The sequence below is a fragment of the Xiphias gladius genome, chromosome 22 (assembly GCF_016859285.1).
Source record: "Xiphias gladius isolate SHS-SW01 ecotype Sanya breed wild chromosome 22, ASM1685928v1, whole genome shotgun sequence".
Lineage (NCBI taxonomy): Eukaryota > Metazoa > Chordata > Actinopteri > Istiophoriformes > Xiphiidae > Xiphias > Xiphias gladius.
Window position 1 is genome coordinate 4,906,823 of NC_053421.1, and position 24,962 is coordinate 4,931,784.

Below are 24,962 nucleotides of genomic sequence, written 5' to 3' on the forward strand. Positions count from 1 at the left end.
GTCACTAAAATAAAGAATATTTCAAGTCTATAAGGCATAAAAAGAACGTTATATTATTCCGGGGTGCAAATTCCAGAAGATAAAGAGGAGTCATACCTGTGATATCACTGTGCATGCTTTCCACAGACATGAGCTTCTCATTTGCCAGGAAGCTTGAGTTACTACCACTGAAATGGTCACTGTCCATTCCCTCACTCTGCACACTGTCCTCTCCAACTGTAGCTTGGAAGGCCTGAAGCTGTGTGGATTGCCCAGGAAAAAAAACAAAGGTACTTGATTACAGTTTTGTCAGAGACAAGAGAGTGTAAGTTTGCACTGCAATTGTTTGAAATTCACAACTGCAACCTATAGTATTGACAACAGGATTTATCTTGTTTTTCCTCATAAGTATCTTCTAAGGAACTGGGGGGTACACAGGTATCAACAGTGAGTTAAGTCTTAAAATGGGTCACAAGGCTCTCTGTTTTTCATATGCACATAAAAACAGTCTTTAAAAAAGTAACAGTAAAAAAGTTTTTATGAGCCAGAAACGACTATATTACCCAAACACAAGCAATTTATTAATAACACTATAGAAACACTGGCCAGAGCCTCCTTTTACTCTCAAAACAGTCTCAGTTCTTTGTGGCATGGATTCCACAACATGTTGGAAACATTATTTTGAGATTCTAGTCCATGTTGACATGCTTGCATCAGATAATTTCTGCAGATTTTTCAGCTGCACATTCATGCTGCCAATCTCCTGTTCTTTTCAAGGGAAGAGAGCTGGGACAGAGAGATGGATTGAGAAGAGGAGATATAAGTTGTATCTCCCTATCATCTTCTGTCATCATGGGCAACATAAGATCACTGGACAATACGATGAACGAGATAGCGGCCCCAGTGAGGAATCTGAGGGACTTCGTGAGTGTAGTGTTATGCGTTTCAGAGAGACATGGCAACAGAAAGATACTCCGGATCCCATTGCTATCATCGATGGCTTTCAGACAGTTTCGGGTGGACAGGAATAAATCCATGAGCGGAAAGAAAAGAGACAGCGGACTTGCCGCTTTTATTTAAACAGACCAGTACCATAAAGAACATTTCTGCAGCTTTAACTGTTAGCCATGGGGCCACGTCCATACTGCATACCCAGGGAGTTCTCACATGCCATCTGAGCCTCTGAAAATGAGCGTCCATGTATAAAAATGACTAATTATTATATGTTTAATGTGATTTCTCTGTTAAAACCCTTGAATTAAAGCATAAAGTCTATACTTCAATCACATCTTGATGGCTTTTTTTCAAATCCATTGTGGTGGTTGGTGCACAGAGGCAAAAATCATGAAAATTGTGTCACTGTCCAAATACTTACATGCCTAACTGTACATACAGACCAGGTTATATATAAATAACTGCAAAGGAGCCAGCATTGTTAAAAAAATATAAATGCCAACTGGTCCATCCATTATGAAAGAGCCACCAAGATTAGTACCTTTGCATCTGTACTATCTTTATGTCCAAGTTGGGCAAGCGCCAGAAGCCCTGTTGACAGATCTGTCAGGAGACAAAAAGTCCATTAGTATCATCAAAAAATGGTTCATCATTCTCATGATGGGAATTACTTTCTCTCTCTCTCTCATATAATATATCTATGTATCTATATATCTATCTCTCTCTCTATAGATAGATAGATAGATAGATAGATAGATAGATAGATAGATCTATCTATCTAGATCTATCTATACTATACTATACCAGTCAAGAATGGGGTTACCATGTCCCAGGCTGGGCAGTATGGGCACTAGACAGGTGCAGGAGCTTTTACCTGTTAAAAGTTCTGTGTGCCAGCCATGAACTGAGCCCATTTGTGTAGGAGGCAGCCCCAGCATGGAGCCTTGGTTTCGCGATACGCTTTCATCCAGATTAATCTTCACCAGCATGTCTGAAAGACGATGGGCTGCAATGAAGTCATCTGCTTTGTCCCTGTCATGAAAGTGACATGTAGTAAATAACTAAGACAAGAGAAAAAATATACATGGAAAAATATGGTGGAACAGAAATGAATATGGTTTGACAATATGAATGTCCAAAAAAAAGAAGGAATTCCCTCATACAACATAAATTCTTCATGTATTCAAATGAGGCTCTCATACTTTTAGTATGATTGACTACAGTTGAATTCCTCTCTGCCGAATGCACATCACTGTAAAAGTACTCAGGGAAATAATTTAACGTACATGGGTGGACTCAAAAAGATAAATGTACGCCAAGTTACATACGATATACATTAAAGAGTATGGCTTTTGTTTTTAGGCAAAGGTGAATATACTTACAAGTCATCTTTAAAGCTGAGGGCAAACTTGGGCTGTTCTCCAACTGATGACTGTGAGTTGGCCTGCTGCAGCTTTTTGCCCTCTAAATATGACACCTCACCGGGATCTTCTCTGTAAAGAAAGAGCACATAGCACTGCTTTCAAAGAAACAACTGCTTGTTAACATGCTTAACAGCTAGGTCCTGACTTAGTCTAAACATCCTCAGCGTTGTTCCTGTTACTTTTGAGGGAAATTTTAGAAACCAGAAAGGGCTGCAGCAACTTCCTATTAACAAACATGTATCCATATGCAGCTCTACTGTATATTTGGCAGGCATGTTTCAATGTTTTGTAGGATGTATTACTATCCATTTATTGCACATCAACAATTCCGATTTCAAATAGAATTTAAATGTTAATTTGATGCAAATAGTACAAACACAAATATCCCAAAACAAACCAGAATAATTTCAGTATCTGCTCTTACACTGTTCATTTAGCCTATGTGATGCAACAAACAAGTCACATATGTTCTAAGCAGCAGCAAGTTCCCACCTGCTGTCAGACCCGGGTCTAATTTTCGCAACTGTCGAGGCAGCCACCGGCAGTCCTGGGCCTGACCCCAGCGTCACATTCCCCAGTGTGGCACGGCCACTGGTGCTGTCCACAGACTGGCAGAGGAAACTGGGGAAGGCTTCATCTTCCAACTTGTAAAAACTGTCTGCCATGTCTTTGAATGGAGCAGGATGACAGCCAAATGTGGCTTGACCTCAGGTTAAGCCCATCTGTAATGTCTAAGAAAAATAAACAGGAGACAAGGCAGGTTAGTATTACTTTGAGAACTTAAAACACATCCAATAACTTATGCAAACGTTACAGTGCTCAAGCAAGAATGAGACAATGTGAACTTTGTCTATTTAGAAATGATCAGTTCTTTGATATTACCTTACAACTGTGAGAACCAGCGAAGTAAGGTTGCTTGCGAGTTCAAAAAATATACACACACACACACACACACACACACACACACACACACACACATATATATATATATATATGTGTATGTTTATTTGCAACTATAGAGTTTGGCCTATTTACACAACTAATTAGCTTACGTTAGTAACGTTAGGTTAGCTAACTTTTAACGCTAGTTGACCTGCTTGCTAAAAACAAATGGGTTTGTCAAACTCGCCAGCACGCTCTAAATTTTGAGTTACTCCACTGTCTTCGTTCATTAAGAGTTGCAAGAAGACAAGTTACAAAGAGCATAGTTAAGTTGATTAGTTAGGTAACCCTGCTTGCTAACTTAACCCAATTCTTTCAAGACTGGTCTATTTCAGCAAGAGAATTATATCATAATGTAAACGTTAGCGTTAGTTCGACTTCAACTCACATTCAATACTCTAGTAGCGGGCCAAGACAGCGGTTTTTTTTCACCAGCTCGACTTTTGTCTTAACAGACTAGTACAAACAAGTTGCAAGATGTAGATAAGTTCCAAAAGTAACTTTGCAAACACGTATGTTTTTCAATAATGCTTAAAATCAGGCAGGTAAAACAAACCGTGCAATAGTTCGCAGGACCAAGTAGCGCCCGGAAACCACAGGAAGCCCGCGAGAGCGTCACGTCGTGAGGGCAAGACTTAACCAGTGTAAACCACTTTGATTGGACAACCAAACCGACAGGGATGAAACTGTCAGTCATGATAGGTTGGCATCCATGTCATTCTATTGGATCGTTAGACACTTGGGACACTTTGGAAAACGGGCTCTTAATGAGTCAATCGGGTACCTGTTCTTCAAAGATGAATGAAAGAAGGGGGATGCTTATTTCTGACTTCAGCTATAATGCATCTGATATTGACAATATAAATAATTACAAAAGAAAATCAACTGTAAAATTGTATAGAATTAAACACACAGCTCCCCGATTGAGCAAAACAAATTTTCTACCAAACAGGACATAAAGCCAGAACACCACGAATGTTACTGGCTGAGTGGGGGGAGTTTATTGTATCATGTGTTCTGCCAAGCAGCTGCAGGAATGCCTTGGGTGGCAGACAGCTGCCTGCTGAGAAACTGCTAACCCATGCATTCCTAGTTTTGACAGACAGAGAGGCATGTGGGACATGTGGGAAATGAAATTTTATTCTCCCTGTAAAAAGAAATGACAAATTACTTATTTCCCTATTTTTTTTCAAGTAAAATTAGGAGGAAAAGGGCCTTATATTCATACATAATGTGATCCTTAATTGATACCCATAGAGTTATCTCTTAGATTCAACCAAAACACAAAGGCCATGGATAAGTTACATGCTCAATAATACTTCAGCAAGGCACACCTGAAACAAGGACTGAATCTGATTTTTCTGTTTTCTAAAATAGACCCCATCCAGTTGACAATCTCCGGACAACCATATCAGCTCATAATAACTAGAATATCAATCACAGTGTCAAGAATAACGGATTTTTTTTTACCTTGGATCCATTTTCATTTAAAAAAAAAAAAAAGGAATGAAGAGTCTCATATTCGAGCCAGTGACTCATGAATTAATTTTGTTTGTTTGTGTATTTGGAAGGAAAAATAATCAGGAACATTCTTTTCTTATGGCGTGTATTCCACCATGTTCAATTTCAAACCTCCATGAGCACTGAGTTATAAGGAAAAATATATCCTTTGCAGTTACTGATGGTTGACTTTGTCAGTCAGTGCTCCTGTCAATGATATTGACATTGTTTCATGACCCACATACATGGAAATCAACACATAGATGTGATTTTTTTTTTTGCACATTCCAAGTACTTATAGCATTAGAATACAAAGCTAAATATTGGGAACATTTAGTGTATCACAGATTAGCATATACATTTGACTAATAAAATGGTTATCAAAATGCCTGTCCTGGCCATATAATGCAAATTTCACAAAATCGTCCTGACATCTCCTAGTACTTTTTCCCCAATTTCTGCACAGAAGAACAAAACACAGAAAAAATGAATGTCTTTATTAGAAATGAATGGTAGTTTTGTGGCTCATCCCCATCCCCCAACCATAACCATATTTTAGCTAAAACACCCCAATATTACTGCCCTTCTGCCTCTGGTAAGGGCAGCAGTGCTCTAGAGGAGAGTCTGTTGGGAAGAGCCTGTTGTTGAGGTGGAATGGGCTCAGCATCACAGTGCTCTATGAGGGAGGAGGGAGGCAGCAGGTGACCATACCTGGTCCCCGCCCTGGGATGATCCAGAGGCGGAAAGAAATACCTGAAGCAACGAAAAAAATAGAAGACGAAAGACAACAAATACATGGACAGGGTGCAGACAATGACAATGGCATACAGAGGGGGAACACATAAAAGGAAGTAGAAATGAGAAATTAAAGGAGAAAGTATGCATTTGTGCTCTAAAGGTTTATCTTTAAAGGTGTCTATTCAAAGAGGTGAACCAATGCCAAACATGCTGTAATTAAAAAAGTGGAAGCTGTAAACAACATAACCATTCTCGTGCCAAAATGAAGCCCTCAACCAGTAATACCCAAGTATTCAGCTAGGACAGGAGAGACACACATCTGAAATGCATTACCACAAGGGCAAATGGTAGCTGATGCAGAAGAGACATTAGTAATGTGCAGGATGCTGGTATATCTTTGGAGAGGTCAGCTGCCGCAGGGGAGGGGCAAAGGGAGCTCTCTTGCCAATCCTGCATGCAACAAGCAGTACAATATGCATTACTTCAACAAAGCCCATGCCATACAGTTTTTTCAACCAGAAGATGGAATGCAAGAACACCTTAATCAAAGGTAATTTTACAAACTGCAATACAAAAATCCTATTTGGTTGCCAAGTTAATTATTCTATAGAATATCATACAGTACACAGATCTAATGTTACTGAGATTAGAGGTTAACTCAAGAGTTAAGTCAAACACAACAAGAATGGTTAATAGATAGAAGTTTTTTTAAACCAGAGGTTATTAAATTAAACATAAATACAGCCACATACAAACTCTGAAAAAAAAAACAGTGTTAGTTCAAACACAATTTCTTTACTGCCACTTTTTAATGCCTATAAATGTGACATTGAATTATCATCTATCTCTATCTATAACCCAAATTTTAAAGCAAGCCTTTTTAACTTTTGCTGAAAAGCAACCACTGTGGCTGCTAGTGACAATTATGGGATAATGGTGAATGCTTAAACATGATGAAATAATGATGTAACAAGTAGAGGGGAGATGAAGTCAGCGAGGCTAAAGTTTGCCAACGTTAGCCCCCATAAACTATTGGTCCTAACAGACCAAGTAAGGCTATATCAACAAATCCCCTGGTTGTATTGGATTGAGAAATTGTGCATTTTATTACTTATGAATTCCATAGGTTATGAAGATTGTATTATCTCATCTTTCAAAAGTTACACAGTCACGCTTTAAATCCGGCAGTGTCAATGGCTGTATTCATGCCCACGCTGTATTTGTGTATACTATTTTTCTAATGTTATTATAGGCTGTTAATAAGATTCATTCAAGCTGTCCTCCTGCTCAGCAAAGAGTTTGGCAATATTTGCTCAAAGGTACATTCAAAATACTGAAAATCGAGTTAGGAGAATCATTGTTGGGAAAATGAATGAGCTTCAATTTAAATGCCCATTTCATGGCAGTAGTAAAGAAAATACTCGATCTTGAGATGTTGTAGACTGAAACAAATCGAATTTCTCAATATTTACAAAATGCTGTTACCTAACTACACAATGGTTCTGCTGTACATACCAAAATAACTAGCACTCAAAATAATAGTCACATATCAAATGTATATAAAGAGCTTTATTTTACTTTTTAAACCATGAAAACGGTTAGCCCTGACACTGATAATGCAAATTGGAAACATGAAACCATTATAATAACATGCATCAGTACAAGTCAAGAGGAAATCACTAAAAAAAAAAAAAAAAAAAAAAAAAAGCACAACACACCGGGCTCCACAGGCTTGATGCCCACAACCTGTATGCTGGAAGCCAAGCTCTTTGCATGAGTGCAGCATTGGGTCAGTGTGGGCCCAGGAGTTTGTCAGTGAGCAGCTGCAGTCCCAGTCAGTGTGAGGCATAATAAGTTGTCAGTTCTGACTGGCTCGGGTTGGGCTGGGTGAGTGGCGTCAGATGCACCACACCACCTACCTTCCTGCAGACATCCCGTTCAGTGCATTCTGGGAGGTCTGAACGGAGGAGCCCACCACAGTGCTCATGGCTGTGGGCTGACCGGAAGTGCTGGTGAGTGGGCTCCCGTCTCCCTTCAGGATGCCTGTGCATTTCCAGTTGTCCATGTAGTTAGCTGCAGAGATACAAAGGATGTAAAGTCAGTGCTCCCACTGCTTGTAACAAGTCATTTCTTACAGACCTAAACAAGGGGAAAGCGCCGATGGGACATTTTGACTTGGGCTGATTTGACAGTTGAACTTCTCACTGTCACAAATCAGTGATTGCAGGGTTAATAATTTATATCATTCATTACTGACTTTTACATAAATACATGCATACAAAGGTGATTTAAAATGGCATGTATAGCAGCTTTGGTGCTCTCTGGTACTTTTCTGTTTTTGTTTATTTGTTCAGTTTTTCTGCTCCCCCTCTGCGATTACATTCACCAGGGAGGAACAGTTGAACTTTTGACAATTCACTCCACAAAGTTTTTCACAGATTTTTACACAACCTGAAATCTTTGCGTGGATTTTAGTTGGAGGAGAAGCGGCAGCTCTCTACATCACATAAAGGAGACGCAGGCAGGGGAGGTCCGCCAAAGTGCTTGTTAAGCAGGGATTCTAAAGGCACTCCCGTCAATACATTTGGCAAATGTCCAATTGCTGGCCAACAGAATGGATGAACTGCTGCTTCTCAGCAGAACAAACAGAGACTTTTCAATATCTGCTGCCCTAGTCTTCACCAAAAACTGGCATGGTGAGTCCTTTTTGGACGACACATTACATCTACCAGGCTTTCAGCTCCACCAAGACTCTACAGCTGGGCACCCACCTCAAAGGAGAGTAGCCTCAGAACTAAATTGTTTCCATTTATAGATGATTTGTCTGTCATCTATAAACTGTGGACTGAGCAATATTGAAGCTCTTTGGGACTACTTTGTAACCCTTTTCAGCTTTATACAAATCGACAATTCTTGATCGTACATTTGATCTGTTTTTTGTTAGGCATGGTTCACATCAGCAGATACTTCTTGTGAATAGCAAACTCAAAATGTTTGAGTGTTTTTTTATGAGTCAAACTAGCTCTAACCCACACCTCCAATCTATTTTCATCGATTGGACTCCAGGTTTGCTACCTCCTGACTCCACTTATCTTTTGTTGATGTCAGTAGCTGAGAGTTTCTCATACTTTTTCCAACCTACACTGTGAATGTTTGAATGATGTATTCAACAAGGACAATACAATGATTTATGTGTCATTAGCTGAAATTGATTGTGTTTGTTCATAATTGTAGCTTAGCTGAAGATCCGACCAAATTTAAGACAAATTTATACATTAGTACAGGCAATTCCAAATTGTTCATTTACTTTTTCTTCCCACTGTAGATACATTTATCACCTGTATCACCACCCAAAATCAGTTAAAAAAGAGACTGACAGGGAAAGGTGACAACATTTTCAGGCACTGGTGTGAATGGATCTTATCACTATGCAAATACTTCAGCTCAGTTTGTGAAAGTGGGATGCCCAATTCATCATTCTTAAATTGGCTGATGCCAACGATGCATCAGCCAAAGTCAGTCAATGCCTGGTGAGAGTCACTGTTTACTCAGCGTTGAGAAAACTGGCGTTTTAAACATAGTTTACAAAAAACAGCTTTGTTAGCTCATAGCACTAAAATAAAAGGAAAACAAATGAGCAGTCAGCAACAGCAGCTAATAAATCCTCCCACCTTTCCAGAGGCGCACACAGCCATCATCCCCGGAGGAGGCCAGTAGGGTGCTGGTGATGTTCCAGCTCACACGCCACACCGGGGAGTTATGGTTGTCAAACTGAGCCATAATCTGCACTTCAAACTTGGTGGGTCCTGTAGAGGTGCTCTCTTTCCTGTCACATGGATCCAAGATATAGAAAATCAGTTTTCACTGTGTTAGATTCTCATGTCTGTCATTTCTGATGTTATTTATGAATTCACTGACATGTAAAATGCAGGATGTCAGAGATTATACTAATCTCTGTGTATGAGTCCTTCATATGACAACTTTGACAATAAACAGAACAAAAAAAACCTGAATCAGTCACCTCATAGGAACAAGCTTAAAGATTCGGACATCTTTTGTTGCAATGGCAAGGACATGGAAAGACCTTCCCAGGTTCGGAGCAAATGCAATGTCATGGACTGCATCAGTGACGGTCATCAGCGTCTCTGCTTTAGCATACTTCCTTTTTAACATTGATAAAAAAATATTAAGCAATTATTAAAAACTTACAAAAGGAGTTGGATCTTTTTATCGTTCATACTGGTTAATATTTAACAGTAGCTTCCGCAACACTAGAGGAATACCTACCTTGTATTTTCATTGTATTCATAGATCTGAACTTTCCCACCATATGTTACACTGCTGTCATCACTCCCCACTGCAAACATTGGAGGGTGGGCACGTGAGCTGGGAGGTAGGGAGAAAACAAACAAGCAAACCAAACACAAAAAAACCTTATTTTAAACTACTAGACAGTTGCTCAAACTCTGCTATTTCCTATATGCTATTGGGAGGTAATAGTTTGTCATCATTTTAAAGTTCAGCAGCAGAAAACCTTGCATTTAAAAAGGTCAAGTTACAGAATGTGGAATTTAGTACTGGTATGTCAGAATGTTTGAAACTGCTTTAAGTAGTGAATGTAACATACTGGACCAAATGTTCTCGTTTTTAAAAAATAATTATATGTGATTAATTAATATTAATTAATATTAATTAATATCCCACTGCAGATATTTGTCAATTACTGGTCCCTGCCTGAATTCACCACTGTTTATTTCACATACTGCAACTACATACTACACTGTTTCTGTAGAAAAAGCTGTCCTAAGATTCATAGAGTCCTTAGCTGTTACAATTACTGTACTTACTCGTTGAGGTGTATGCAAACAAATTATAATTACACCTCTCAACTCTGAAGTAAGACCAGGTTGCTGGAGGGAAATGGGAACGTAGTGAGTGGAGGAATTTCTAGGAGATAATACGTTTCAGATTTCAGACCAAATGCAGTCGGCTTTTTTCACAGCAGACATTTTGACTCTTCTTAGTAGGAAAAGCACAGGTATTAATAACATTAACAATGGCTCTGTTCTATTCAAGAGTCCCAGTGGGCTGGTTTGGACGAGACGGACAAAGAGATGCACTAGTTTTCCAGCAGTATGGTAAAGCGGTATGCGCTGGCAAAAAGACCACTGCAAGCCGCTAGGAACAAGACTAAAACTCCCAGACAAACCAATATTTAACTACAGTTTGAGACAGAAATCGTAGGAAAAACGCTTTGTCTATTATCTTGAAATAGGAAGGAAGGAAATGTGTCTCTACAACGTCTTATTTAACCAATTCTAATTCTGGGAGATGAATTTGTCACTCAGAGGAGTATGGTAAAGATGATTGTCTTGAGAAAGAGAGATGATTACTCAGTTACAGCCCAATAAACTGAACAGCAAACTGTAAAAACATAAATAATCGTGGACTTCTACTGTAAATGGTCTTTAACTCGTGCCTTCTTTCATGCTATCTTTACCCTCCTTTGCATTGTGTGGTGTCCTGAGTTTGTAATGTCTTGTGTGTTTTGTGTTAAGTGAGGGAAAGAAACAAAAACTCTGAATGGCAAAAAAAAAGAACATGAAATTTGTTACTGCTTATATTTCACAAAGACAGCAGCAGATGTTTCATATTACTCAACAGGACTGCATAAAAAATTAAGGCAGTGTGCAGTTGAGATAAGCTATAGACAAAAAGAATTAATCTGAAGCATTAATTCACTTCATTTATCATAAGGCCCTGTATGATAGTCTAATAATAATCCTATAGAATGTACCCAATAGGGTTTAGTGACATTACCGTGACCTTAGAATACACTGTTTCATCTTTACTTACTCAAATTATTCTTTTGATATTTCCCTGTTGTGAGAAGAGCTACTTTGTCCACATTTATCTTCATCTTAATTTATCATATAGTAACATATGTTCTGTAGTAGCTAGTCAACGGTGAGTTTATTATATTTTTCTATCATATAAAAGCCAGAGCCAGTTGTGCTCTGCATCCACTTACTACCTGGCTGAATCTAAAGACCTGTGTGTCATGGCGCCCCATTGAAGAACAATTAATATATCCATATAATCCAACAAATTTTGATAACATACACCCACATACCCCATAAAATAGTGAAACTGGACTTTGGGCCATGTATGTGATATGTTTTCACTGCCTGGCATAAAGTCCAGCAACTAGCCAAAATTTGAAATAAATTCTTTCGTTACTCTCCAATATTCCATTATTACTCTCTTGTGATAGATGGGAAGCCAAATCGCTTTCCACAGTAGGGTTACAAAAGTGTTCATATCCTCAAAAGACATTGTAGGGAAACAAGGTCTCAGTGAATTCCAAGATTTACAATAGGTCCTATAACCTCCTGGGCACTCCTTTTTTTTTTTTTGCTATCTACAGTTGCGTGCAGCTCAAGGTGTCCCATGGGACAATGACTTGGAAACTCACCCCTTTCATTTGATCCTTGGCACCAAAGGTAAAAACATTGTTGTTATTCCTGGGATCTATCTAGATCCTACCTAGACTAGTACACTATATGGTCAAATATAACCTGTCATCCAGAAATCCAAACCAGCAATTGATACACTATAAATTTATTCACAGATCTTATCTCACACCTCGAACGCTACAATAAATGAATCTCAGAGCTAATCCGAAAAATGTCTTCAGTATTATGTCTAATATAATTGGGAGAACCATCCCTCACTCACAGTGTCTGCTATTACTTAATGACACCTCGCGTCTCTTGTTAGCTGGTCTCACAGCTGCTAAAAAGGATGGTGGATTATCATTGGAAACCACCACATACACTGGCAGTGAGGGAATGACTCTCTGTTTACTGGGATATTGCAGAGCTGGAGCTTTCCACAGCTCAATTGCATGATGCCAAAACACAAAATATTATTTGCTGCTCAAAGCTACTAGAAAAAATTAGTGTTTATTATAAACATGTGTGGTTAACTGTCTTCTTCTGCCCCCTTTCCATGCATTTGCTTACTTTCTTGTATAGATTATTATACATATTTATTATCTGCATATTCTTTGGTTACTTCATATATATACACATATACAATATAAGTTAACTCTTGGCTATTCATGTGGCTATCATCACACCTGATGGAGGAAATTAGTATCATTTTCTAATTCCTTTTGTGTCTGAAGGCTGTTGGTTCGTATGGATATTGGTCATGGGATTCCAGGTTAGCAGGGGGGTGGGGCTGGGAAATGGGTAGGTTTTATCGGTAGTTTGCTAATGTTTGTTGTATTTATTTCCGTTTTTGTGTTTGTGTAGACTGCCTTGGTTCATTATGTCAGCAGCTAGAGGGTGAGGGTGAAGGGGACTGGTTGATGTGAGGAAAACAAAGTAAGAGTTTGGGGGGTAAAGAAACTGTTGTATTACACTTTGCCTTGTCTGCCTTGTCATCATTTTTCTGACTATCATGGTGCTTCCCCTTCATTATATAAACAATCAAATATTTGATTAAAAAAATGGAGCTGTTGTTTTCACTAACATGAGGGTTAGTATATAACCAATTTTATGTTTATATGTTTACCTCTTAATTCAAATCCTCCAGTAACTTGAATTTGACTTTCTAGAACTACCATTTATTGCAAAGTAAGAAACAATATGGCTGGTATTATAAACATTTCAAACACTGCATTGTCACAGCATTTTGGATACAAAGTAAACCTGTGTTCTAACCTGGAGGGATTCCAAGAGATGCAGCTGCAGCTGAGCTTGCAGGAGATCTCGTGCTGCAGGGACCACTGACTCAGGTTCATCACATCCGGAGCCTCGTAAATCCTTACCACTCCATCCGCAGAGCAGGTGGTCAACATCAGACCCATGTGTTTGGGGGCAAACTTCACATCAGTCACTGAAGTTCTACTGTCCACTAGTGTAGTTCTCTTTATCTAAAACAGAAAAGTTTGAAATATTGGGGTCAGATCTTGCAACTAGGAAAAAAAAAAACTATGGTAAAGAGACTATCGGCAATGACTTAACGGGGCAACTACAGCAAAAAAGAATTAGCATAACACATCAGTGAGGTTCACTGTCCGAACTGCAGTTTATTGAGTACCATCATTCTGAATGCTGCAGGAGCTACTGAACTGAAGATTTATCTGTGATTTAGATATAATGTCTCATGTCTGTCCGGCTTGTTTAGAAAGGTGCTACAATTGTACTAACCCAGTGGCTCAGCCCTCTCTGTTTGTCATTGGACTCCCCTACAATCTCTTCCCAGACAGCAGCTGTCCTGTCAAAGGAGCAGGAAGCTAGAACCTGCCCGAATTCTGGATGAGCCCAGGTCACTCTCCACACTGATCCGCTGTGCGTCTGAGGAGAAGACAAAAGAGCTTCTGTCAAATCATTCATCTCCAAAACTAGTTCAAAACTTCAGATTACAAGTTGTATCTATAATCGGTCTATGCATCAGTCCACTAGAGACACAGAGGAGGAAATACATAGGAAAGAAAATTATCCAAAAGTGGTATGCTTTTATGTGAAGCGTACTGGCTGATAAAAACTTATTTCAGCAGGAAAGCCTTTACAGGTTAAAACGGATCAAGCAGCAGCAGGTGGTGGTGGTGGTGGTGGTGGTTTACCTTCCAGCTGGCGGTGCAGTGCCACTCTCCATTTTCACTTTTGTCCCAAACCTGAGGGGAATAAGATCACAATGTTGAGAAATATTGCCTTTAAGTATGCGTGTTCACGTTAAGATTGTAACATCATACACTCAATGACATACCTAAATGTGGTAAGGTATTCACTTTGAGAAGCTGACAGGTTTACAACTAACGCAAGATTACACCTTCTAAATCACAGCTGTACTACGCATGTGGGGAGCATTTCAAATGTATTTTGCCGCCATGTGCTAACTCTGCAGTGTATACATTAAAACCGCTATACAACTTCACTACAACTCCCTTAGCTTGTGTGCTACCGGCACAGCGACTAGCAAACAAGCTAAATGCAATAAGATAAAGCTGCCTTTAAGAGTCCGAATTAGCAACACATTTAACAAATAATCTAAAGTTACGTCTGTCAACAACTGGTGGAAAATGAGAGCCAGTAAATTCAACAGTGAGCTAAGCATGTTGCTAAAGTGGGTAACGTTAACAAGCTAGCTGTGCTAACAGTAGCAAACAGATGTACATTTCACGTAACTTACCTTGACACTTTGGTCACTGGAGCAAGTTGCCATTCTCCGGCCGTGAAAATCATACGACACATCGTGAATTAGATCTTTATGATCTGCTGCAATACTACGCGCTACAAACATGATTACGATTATATTGTGCCAGCAACATTAGCTAAACGAGTTAGCTAGCAGGCCTGTCATGTGTCTACTTGAGTGTGTGTATGTCTCTAGTGTATGTTTGGCGGGTAGTGTGTGTGTGTGTGTGTGTGTGTGTGTGTGTGTGTGTGTGTGTGTGTGTGTGTGTGTGTGTGTGTGTGTGTGTGTGTGTGTGTGTGTGTGTGTGTGTGTGTGTGTGTGTGCGCACACCGATCTTAACCACAGAGGGGCGCATTTACACCAATTGTAAGTAAATCATATTATGAGGTACTTTATGATAATGTTTATGTTGAAACTTGTCATGTCTAGCCGAAGAGCAACGTAATGTAATGTTAAAAAATATGAAAACGCATGGCTGTCATATTAAAATTAGTTAGTAAGTAACACCGTTACAATACATTTTAGGTCAACTGCCCTGTCACCGGGGTTGCCAGGTTTAGTAGAATATTTACACTACATTTATATTGATAAACATATTGAACACTTATAGACCAGAGGAGTGTGGACAGAAATGTTTGTAAAATACATACTTTGTATTGTATGCTAATTGTTGGTTATACTAATGTTCTCTGCATAATAATGTTGAAAAAATCATAAACATACATTTTAAAATATTAAAAATAATTTTGGTTAGCTTCAACTAAATATCAATATTGATATATGCCGATAAATATAATAAAACATCCACACAGCACTAAATGGCTGGAATTATTTTGTGTGGTAAGTTGAGATAAACACATAACTGGCAACCCAATTCAGTCAGAGCGCATGCAGTATTGTGCAGGAGCTGCAGACTTCCCGCAGGGATCCCAGGATTACAGACTGCTGTTTACATGGCTGACAGAAAGGAGTAACTTGGTGAACGGTGCTGCAAACACTCTGTGATCATACAGCAAGTGTCTCAGGGCACTAATTACGAAATAATGGAGCAAGAATTTGAAGACATCGATTCGTCCGGGAGATGGCAAAACCTTTACAATGTAAGTCCGGACACTGGGCCTCTCGTGTTTCTATGACGATCGGTTGCTAACTTACTTTGCTAGCTAAGTTGATAGCTAACCCGTTTACACATTTTCCACTATTTGGTTACTTTTAGCCTTATGGGTGGCACATTAAGCTCTGTTAATTTACAGACTAAAACACATGGTGTAAAGGTTGTATGTGGTGCTAAAAACTTAGTAAAGGCGAATGGGAAACTAGCAATGCGCGCAAGTGTTCGCCGACTTCCGTAGCTAGAAAGCTTGTCGCTAGAAAACGTGCAGCGGTACAGTCTTCATAGTTGAGTTCAGTTAGCTAATGCTGGCTGACGCTAGCAGACGTCAGCCGCGGTTTCTGAGAATTCATCGGGACTTCCAGAGAAAAGCGCATGTGTTTTACCACCAGCTGTCCAAGGGAGCCCAACATTTATTTTATAATATTTATGTTCCGGTGCAACTTTGGCACAAGTAATATGTAGCTCGGAACTGGAGGGTAGAGTGCAACTGGAGATGTTGTGTAGCGAACAGTTAAAATGATTAGAAGTTACAGAGAAGCACTCAACCTAAAAATACTGGTGCTACAGCGTAAACAATGAGTTTATACATTACGGCGTATTATTGATCTTGTTAAAGTGGCCAGATAAATTACGCTGATGGAGAACTCAAAAGTTAAAACAGTATAATCAGAGTATAATTTGTATATGCTGCAAAGTGGACTTTTTTTTTTCATGTTTACTTTACTACAAGTGTTGAAGCTGCTCTGGTGTCTGTTAAAGTCTGTTTTGTTTTGTTTTTTAATTTAGTCGCTTTTGTTTTTATCGGTAAAACAGCTACTATTTATCTGTCTTTTAAAAAGAAAGAGATAACACAGGTTGGTTGATCATCTTTGACCGCACCCCATACACTCAATGAAAGCTATTTGTAGTAAAAACAACAGCACACGGCAATATGATAAAATAGCTTGACAAATGAGAGCAAAGCAGAGCAGTACATGTCAATACAGATGACAGTCCCAATGAATCCAGCGCAAATGACATACTGTATTGAAGGTTTTTTATTTCTGTGTGTATTTGCATTAATGCTGCCAGTATTACTTGCCCGCACTCCTGTCAGGCAGGAGGTATATGTCCTATGTATGTACCACTTTGTCAACAATTTGTCTCCCATTGATGTTGCCGAATAAATCAGCCTAATGAGATACTGCTAACTTTCTGCTTGTCTTCTTGTCTCCAACAGGAGATCCGTAACCAAGCCAGTGAATATCCTTACAAAGTGGCAAAACTTCCAGTGAATCGGAATTTGAACCGCTACAGAGATGTCAGCCCATGTGAGTCTCATGACAAATAAGGTTTTTAATGGAAATTCATATCACTGCGAATGACGTCTTTGTGATTTGTGATATCTTTGTGATCTCCCATCTGGTTTCAGACGATCACAGTCGAGTAAAACTTGAAAACTCGGAAAATGACTACATCAATGCAAGTTTAGTCATGATGGAAGAAGCCCAAAGAGCTTACATTCTTTCTCAGGTACAGTGTAGTACGGGCAATGTAAATGACACCGTCTACATAAGTATACTTTGAAGAAATCCGTGGGCCACTTAAAGAAGAATGTGAAGGATTTCACTTTGATGTTCTGTGAGCTTTGATAATAACTGGGTTTTTTTGTTAATGAGCCTTTCTCTCTTTTGCTTCCACAGGGGCCGTTGAGGAATACCTGTGGTCATTTCTGGCTGATGGTTTGGGAGCAGTGTTCCAAAGCTGTTATAATGCTCAACAGAGTCATTGAAAAGGGATCTGTGAGTACACTTTGGCACCTGTTTATCATTCATTTATCACATATACCTTCTTGCCACTTTCTTACAAAAGTTCTGGGAGACATGTTACAAGGTGTCATATATTGACACTAACATTAAGGACAGATGTTTCTACAACACACAGATCACTTTGTATAAATTTTCTATGCTAGTTTGGCCCTAATTCATTCAAATCCTACACCTTTTTATGCGGTGTCATGAGGGTTTAGGGTTAGTGTCAGTTTAATGTTTTGTAAAGCTTTTGGGCTCTGTTTATGACTATTTATGACTTGTGGAAACAAGCTGCCGAGGACTATGTAGTATAATAACACAGTACTATTGACCATAATGATCTAAAGGATAAGTAACATAATCAGATGTGATGTTTGGACATAGCACATACCTTTACACAGGTAATGGTATTTTTGTACTGATAAAGATTTATACACTAAATTCAGTGCATCTATCCTGCAATGCTTCAGTCCACACACCCTTCATAGGACTCAGAGTATGTGGCTTCCTATCCAAGACTGAGGTAATTGATTCTGTCTTAAAAGGAAAAGTGTGCACAGTACTGGCCCACCACAGAGGAGCTACAGATGTCGTTCACGGACACCGGGTTTATTGTCAGGCTACTGTCTGAGGAGGACCAATCCTATTACACAATCCGAGTGCTAGAACTGCAAAACACAAAGGTGAGCATGGGAGGGAGACTACCTTTTTAGAATCGGGAGTGGTCCAGTAGTTTGTGTGTTGAAAAGTGCTACGTTTGGGGTTCAGGAAAATTGCAGTCCATTACTAAAATAAGTTATTTTCATTGCTTCGTAGTTTGTGTGATGTATTGCATGCAGAGCTCTCTATGCAACTCTCCAGTCATAGCCATATATCCTATATCCTATTTTTCTGTCGTAGACAGGGGAGTTGAGGGAGATCTACCACTTTCACTACACCACATGGCCTGACTTTGGTGTCCCGGAATCTCCCGCCTCCTTCCTCAACTTCCTCCTCAAGGTTCGGGAGTCTGGTTCACTGAGTTCAGAGCATGGGCCCTCAGTGGTGCATTGCAGTGCTGGGATTGGACGCTCAGGGACCTTCGCCTTGGTGGACACCTGCCTGGTCCTGGTGAGAACAGGGAGGGGGGATGTCACCCCCTTGAAAGGGAAATGTTGCCTAATGTCCAAGTTAAACAAAGAGTTAAAACATTACTAAAGAGGTTCAAGTTTTGGCAAGAGAGTAAGATGAGATACTCCTGATGTTGTTATTATACATAGTGATAGCTGCAAAGGGAGAAGTTGTGGCATGTTGGTTTTCAGTGTAAATGCAGAAAGCATTTACACTGAATACCTGGTAAATGCCTTTTTTTCCCCCCATGATGAGTAACTCTTAACCTCCTGTACTTCCATGCAAGTCTGGATAGTTTGAAAATACTTCGCTAACTCGTAGGGTCTGATGTCTTGATAAATTTTAAAATTGGAAAGACAAGTAGAAAATTACGTAAATACTGAATGTTACTGTATTGGCCTAAAGTAAGCATTTTCTGTGGTCATTCAACCTGTATTAACAGTTGTTTCTGTGAGAAATAATCTTCATCCACAGTATGATACTAGACAGTTGATAGGGCAAGATGACCATAAATACTCTAAGTTTTGAGATATCAGCAGTGGACATTAAGTAAAAGTCATCAATTCAAGAGATTCAGGTCTGGAAGAAGTACAGAAATTTAAAACTGTACTGACAAATCCTAGGAGAAGTAGCTGCATTCAAAAATGAAAGCTACGGTTCAGTTAAACCAAAACAGACCTAGAAAGGGAGCGAGATTGTGGTGGAAGAATTACTCAGATCCTTTACGTGAGTAAAAGTAGCAATGCAGCAATGTAAAAATAATCCATTGCAAGTAAATGTACCGCTTTCAAAATCCTACTTAAATAAAAGTATGTAAGTATTATCAGCAAAAGTAAAAGTACACAGAAAAATGTCCCCTGTGACTGATATACTGTATATAAGATTATTAGGTTGCTAATACATACTGTTGCATCAGTGTACACACTGTATAGCATTTTACTGTTGTAGCTGCTCAACAGTTAGGTAGTTTAATTTAGCTGTTCCCAACTGAGGTGTCAGGCCCCATCCAAAGGATTACAACTTACATTGTAATTTGAAAGCTGTAGAGAAATAACATAGTTATCAGGGTCTTAAATATTTAATAAAATATTTGAAAATAAGATTGATTGTGTGATTACAATTTAGTCATTATAATTATGTTACCTGTTGGCAAGAATAAGTCCTTTGTTCACCTTTTACACAGTCAAAGCTGACAGTTTTAGACTCACTGCTCTAAAAAGCAGCATAATAACAGCTTAGTTGATTTATTTTTGATTATTTAATCAATTGATCTAACAGGTATGAGTCTCTGTTAAGCTGTCTGATAGTCTTTCAGTATTTAGTGAAAACATAGGCTTAACTGCAGTTTTTTCAGTTGTATTCTAAACATGATAGTCTGTTTTGCAGATGGACAAGTGGAGGAATCCATCATCAGTGGACATACAAAAGGTGCTACTGGATATGAGGGAATATCGTATGGGTCTGATCCAGACCCCCGACCAGCTCCGCTTCTCCTACATGGCTGTCATTGAGGGAGCCAAGCTCATCCTGACAGACAACTCAGCTGCACAGGTAGCTCAGTCACAAGGCTGTGGAGTAAGACTGTACTTTCAGAATGGCTCAGGCTCATATTTGAGCTGTTGTGAGATAATTTACACTTTGTTGCTGCAAACAGTAATGTTTGTGGTAAGATTTTTTTTTTAGGTATCTCATTGTGTAATGTCTTCCGACAGCTCACACTTTTAGACTTGTGAATGCAGGAGGCGGTTGAGTCCTTTTTGACCACAGCAGTGGGGCCAGCCCTATAAATGCAAATGTCCTTGACTGACTGAATTACTGTCTGACTGACTGATTGTGTTGCACATTGATCAGCCAAATGCCATTTGACAGAGTGCTGAAGTGACACCATTGGTTTTTGCTCTTTTAAAATTAATTGGCGCAAACAGTTTCTATTGCCTCATCAGGGGGTGTTTACAGGCACTGTTGCCAATTTAGCGCCTTAGCCACTAGATTTACTGACGTTTCACACCCTTTTAATTACTTTTCCTCACAAAAGTACGTAGTGACAAAACTAGCAACTTTTTGGACAAACCTTAGCTACTTTCTATAGAAGAGTGTCACCAGTGAGTGTGAGGTCAGGCTTTCCCTCCGCAGGCACACCTTCCTATGTTTCTCATGCAATTGACCGTACAGCAGCTGACAAAGATGTGAATGAGCTTCTAACTTTCTCTCTGAGTGATCTCTTTACAGGTAAATGCAACCAAAATCACAGCACAGCTGTTGCCTTTAACTTATGTGTAGGTGATTTGGTCAGATGATGTTGCAGTTATAAAATCAGGATTTTAGCTGTGCGGAGCAGGAGCTTGGAAATTGCTTGGAAGTGACTCCTGGTTAACATGTCGTCTTAATGGGCCGGGTTTCAGTCACTATTTCATACTTGTTCCACTGTCTGACAACTGAAACAGAAAAACGTGTAATAGAGAACATCTTTATGGGGAATTCAGCCATATCAAATTACTGTAAATGTGAGCACAGAGAGTAGGAGAGAAGCAAACAGATAAAGGGCGCTCAAGCCATATACTAGGTTTTAACTTCGTCTTGTTTGTGGAGTTTCAATCACACAAAGTCCTTTAGCAAATATGGTCCCTATCGCTAGCTACACTAGCTAGGAAACTCATCGTCACATAATGGATAAGTGTCAATTTTAGGAGAAATTATAATGAATAAATCATTTTTCATTGGTTGATCCATACATTTTATGACCCTTATCTTGGTCCAGGTCAAATTATTTTAATTATATTTTTAGAAATTATTGTTATGTACTGCTGGGAAATACTGAAAAATGTGCTGTAATAGCAAATAGTAAACAGTCTTTCTAGACCATTATGTCCCTCCTACTCTCGATCATATTTTCATACTTTAGCCAGTATGATTGTGAAGCAGGTATTCAGTTGCATTCTAAGTGGTATTAATAAGGTCTTAAAAACTTAAGCCTTAAAGTGTTAACCCTGCAGAAAACCTGTTTTTCTGTTCTTCCAATCGGTCGACAATAAATTATCTTAATAACAGACCACATAAAATACAAATATTGAGAAACTCAAGCAGCTGCCAGTGTTGTAAAGTTTAAATTTCCGTTAGCTATTCTTAAAGGGTAGGTTCAGATTCTTTCAAGTCCATCTTAATACAGTGCTCACATGGCCATGTGTTCACAGTTAGGGTTAGGGTTACATTTTGCTTACATCTTGACTTATTATAATTGGGAAAGCACAGGTGTAATAAAATTAACAATGGCTCCGTTCTGTTAAAGTGTCCCAGTACGCCATGACAGCGTGACTGCGAGCCAGCATGTACAGCGCTAGAACCCTGAAACTGAGGCAGCTAAAAGAAATTTAGCCATCTCTCAGCATCAAATTATGCTTCTTGACAAAAAAACTGTCTTTGAGACAGCTCACATAAAGCACAACTACTAAGAAACTTAAATGGTTGTGGTGAGGTTATGAAGCTTAAAATTCTGCCAAGAGCAGCTTTAATGAAATATAAGTATTATATACATAAGCTTTTTTAAGTCTGCCATTGTATCTTGTATGTAACCCATGTTTCTTTGCATTTCTGTAAGTTTAGATTCCCTTTTTTAGGTCTTTAGTCCATAAACTGCAAATGTGCAAAAACAAGGGTGAATGTGGTCACAAAAGATTCACTATTGAGGAAATGACAGTCTTGGGTAGCTCAAAATATTTTCCTAGCCTGTCACTGTCAACAGATGAAACTTTGTCTTTCTCTCTGCCGGGAGCTGGGAGTTGGGAGGAAACTTACTGTAAATTGTGTGTTGTGTCTTTGTGTCTTGTTCCCTGTAGCAAAACAAGCAGAGAGTGCTGCCCAGATCTGCCCCCTCCTTGGAGCCAGATCTGCCCCCTCCACCACCTCCACCCAGACCTCACCTCAACGACAGCAGGCCCAACGGGCAGCCAGCACCCTGTCTGGAGCTGCAGGCCGGCTCAGGAGACCACCTGCTGGCAACAGAGCCAGACAGCCACGACCAGAACGTGGAAGAGCATTCTGGGCAGTAAGTAACACAGCTCAGGACTTCTTAAAGTGAATTTTGTCAGGTTCATTGTGAAGACAGGTGAAATGCTGTAGTTGGACTCCTCACTGTGTACAGTCATGCGATCCAAGCTCGGTTTAAAACCTTCATTCCCATCTATGCTCTAAAATTTCACTTTGAGATTACTCTTTGACTCAGATTCTAACCCTCCTCTCCTCCCGACAGTTTCACTGGTCATTCTTACGTAATAGTACTTGAATTCTCTGAAACGGTAGTGGCATGGTGTGTGATATGATGTGTTGACCACACTGTTGTTTGCTGACTGCTTTCCCTTAACTGACTCTTATTTCAGTGTCAGAAAGCGACACCGCGAAGAGAGGATTGCCAGCACCGCTCAGAAGGTCCAGCAGATGAAACAGAGACTGACCGACTCGGAGAGGAAACGAGAGAAGTGGCTGTACTGGAGGCCCGTCCTGCTCAACGTCGGTGCCGGGGCAGCTTTGGCTGTTGGCCTGCTGGTTTGCTGGTTGTACTCCCAGTGAAACCCTCTGGGTCACTTAAAACTGACTCTTACTTTGCACCAGTACCTGGGGTTAGGTACTTCTCTAAGCAGATTTAGATGATAAGATGTGCATAACTGAGGGTATTTATTTCTTTAAGGTCAAAATGCAGGAGCGCTAGATCAAATGAGTGTGTGTATATTTTTCATGTAAGATCTTAACAAACATAGTAACATCTCAGGATCTTGGTGCCAGCACGATGATTTAATTTCTTTACTTTTTGTCACAGTTGATGAATGTACTGTATCATAGATAATTGCTTTGAAAGAAACTTACTAAAGGTGCAGTACAAAGAAAAAAAATATTCTGACAGGTTTATTTTTGCATTCTTTACTTGTAATGGTCAGATGTGTGTTGATCATCTGTGGACATGTTTTACATTTTGCATTTCAAAATGACTTGTGTTGACTGTCCATCCTACCATAGATACGTAGGAAGATTCCACACCCTAGAGGTCAGCTATGGAGTTTTTTCCCTCATTTTTCTGTAATGAATTTTGCATTTCATACATGCATTTAGAGGTTTAGCAGAGCGCTACTTGTTCTTCCATACACATTTAGCAGGGCCTCCCAGTATGTTTCAAACTCTGCTAGAATATTAACCTTTAATTTTCTGTTAAATAAGCACATTTTTTCCATTAGTTTTGGTTGTCACATCGATCATACTGGCTGTTGGGTCCCTCACAGCTTAATGCGTGTATTCACCCACTGGATGGGTTCATATGTGTTCAGGTTATCCCACTTTAGGAAACCAAAGCAAAGCTGTCCATTTTTATTAAGATACCAGCCAGGCAAGCTGTTAAATTGTACTCCCTTTTTGTGGAATGTATTTTCTGTTGGATCTTTGACATAACTGACACTTGCATTGTTAGAAATGATACCAGTCAAAGCACCTCTGTGTTGCATGTGAGTTTTTAATTTGAACCCATAGTATCACCAAATTGATTTTTAATTGACTGGGACCAATCTAAAGCTATAATAGTGCAATTTAGAAGTTGGAGCAGAGCACCATGAATTGAAGAAGAGAGTCTTAGGAAAGAGTGATAGCAAACATGTCTGTACCCGTTTGTTAGCTGGTTTGAGATAGCTCTTAATGTGCCTTGAAGTGAGTTAAATGGAAAAACGTGTGCTCTGAGGTTTCCTAGCATGATCAGTACACAAAAGGGTTTATGTGAGCAGTTGTTTCCCACATAACAAAAATAACATTACATCGACTGCTTTGTAGTAACCGGAGGTGTGATACAATAAATGGTATCAGAGTTGATTGCACACCAAATGTGACATTAGCATGAACTGACTCCTGAGATGAAATGATGTGCTGGTGATTGGCAGGTTACCACTGTTTGACATGGCTTTTACTCAGCGTTAATTTAACCCAGAAAAGATATGTCTGACCATAACATTCCATTCATTCTTGTTTTCCGCATAAGATTTCAGGGGAGTTTTGTACATTGCTGAGCTGCAGTGAGAACATGATAGATGGTGTTTTAAAAAAAAAAAAAAAAAAAGCAAACAAACATGAAATACTGATTAAAATAAAACATTCATCTTTTTTTTTTTTTTTTTTTTTTACCTAACCCTGCTTGTCTGCCTGTGTTTTCTTTAAATTGGTGTCAGTAAAGCA

At 39.3% G+C, this 24,962-nt stretch overlaps 3 protein-coding genes across 8 annotated transcripts in view; 1 reads left to right on the forward strand and 2 right to left on the reverse strand.

The window, feature by feature from the left end:
* cep192 (centrosomal protein 192) overlaps window positions 1–3,942 on the reverse strand; it is a 30,001-nt gene extending 26,059 nt beyond the window's left edge. For 3 of the 4 annotated variants that reach the window (XM_040117096.1, XM_040117095.1, XM_040117093.1), the window contains exons 1-6: window positions 3,856–3,942; window positions 2,850–3,088; window positions 2,316–2,426; window positions 1,808–1,965; window positions 1,475–1,536; window positions 97–238 (exon numbers count right to left, since the gene is read on the reverse strand). In XM_040117096.1, coding sequence (XP_039973030.1) covers window positions 97–238; window positions 1,475–1,536; window positions 1,808–1,965; window positions 2,316–2,426; window positions 2,850–3,022 — 646 coding nt within the window. In that variant the 5' untranslated portion in view covers window positions 3,023–3,088; window positions 3,856–3,942. Of the gene's footprint in view, window positions 1–96; window positions 239–1,474; window positions 1,537–1,807; window positions 1,966–2,315; window positions 2,427–2,849; window positions 3,089–3,687; window positions 3,756–3,855 lie in introns of all 4 variants that reach the window. The other variant, XM_040117094.1, reaches the window with a different exon arrangement.
* A 534-nt stretch (window positions 3,943–4,476) lies between these two features.
* Window positions 4,477–14,969, reverse strand: seh1l (SEH1-like (S. cerevisiae)). Of its 3 annotated transcripts, XM_040118580.1 has the most exons (10): window positions 14,739–14,969; window positions 14,173–14,223; window positions 13,757–13,903; window positions 13,268–13,479; window positions 9,825–9,923; window positions 9,559–9,699; window positions 9,209–9,363; window positions 7,457–7,610; window positions 5,871–5,987; window positions 5,436–5,552 (listed from the first exon to the last, which is right to left on the reverse strand). In XM_040118580.1, exons 1-9 carry the CDS (start codon window positions 14,847–14,849, stop codon window positions 5,906–5,908), a joined length of 1,152 nt encoding a protein of 383 aa, XP_039974514.1. In that variant the 5' UTR covers window positions 14,850–14,969; the 3' UTR covers window positions 5,436–5,552; window positions 5,871–5,905. The 3 variants fall into 3 exon arrangements, with proteins under 3 accessions (XP_039974513.1, XP_039974514.1, XP_039974515.1); XM_040118579.1 differs by lacking the exon at window positions 5,871–5,987 and having other exon boundaries at window positions 4,477–5,552; XM_040118581.1 differs by lacking the exon at window positions 5,436–5,552 and having other exon boundaries at window positions 5,559–5,987.
* A 626-nt stretch (window positions 14,970–15,595) lies between these two features.
* On the forward strand, window positions 15,596–24,853 carry ptpn2a (protein tyrosine phosphatase non-receptor type 2a). The gene is made up of 9 exons (XM_040118619.1): window positions 15,596–15,844; window positions 17,078–17,168; window positions 17,270–17,370; window positions 17,541–17,639; window positions 18,194–18,331; window positions 18,549–18,758; window positions 20,145–20,309; window positions 22,592–22,800; window positions 23,132–24,853. Exons 1-9 carry the CDS (start codon window positions 15,788–15,790, stop codon window positions 23,319–23,321), a joined length of 1,260 nt encoding a protein of 419 aa, XP_039974553.1. The 5' UTR covers window positions 15,596–15,787; the 3' UTR covers window positions 23,322–24,853.
* The last annotated feature ends 109 nt before the right edge of the window (window positions 24,854–24,962 follow it).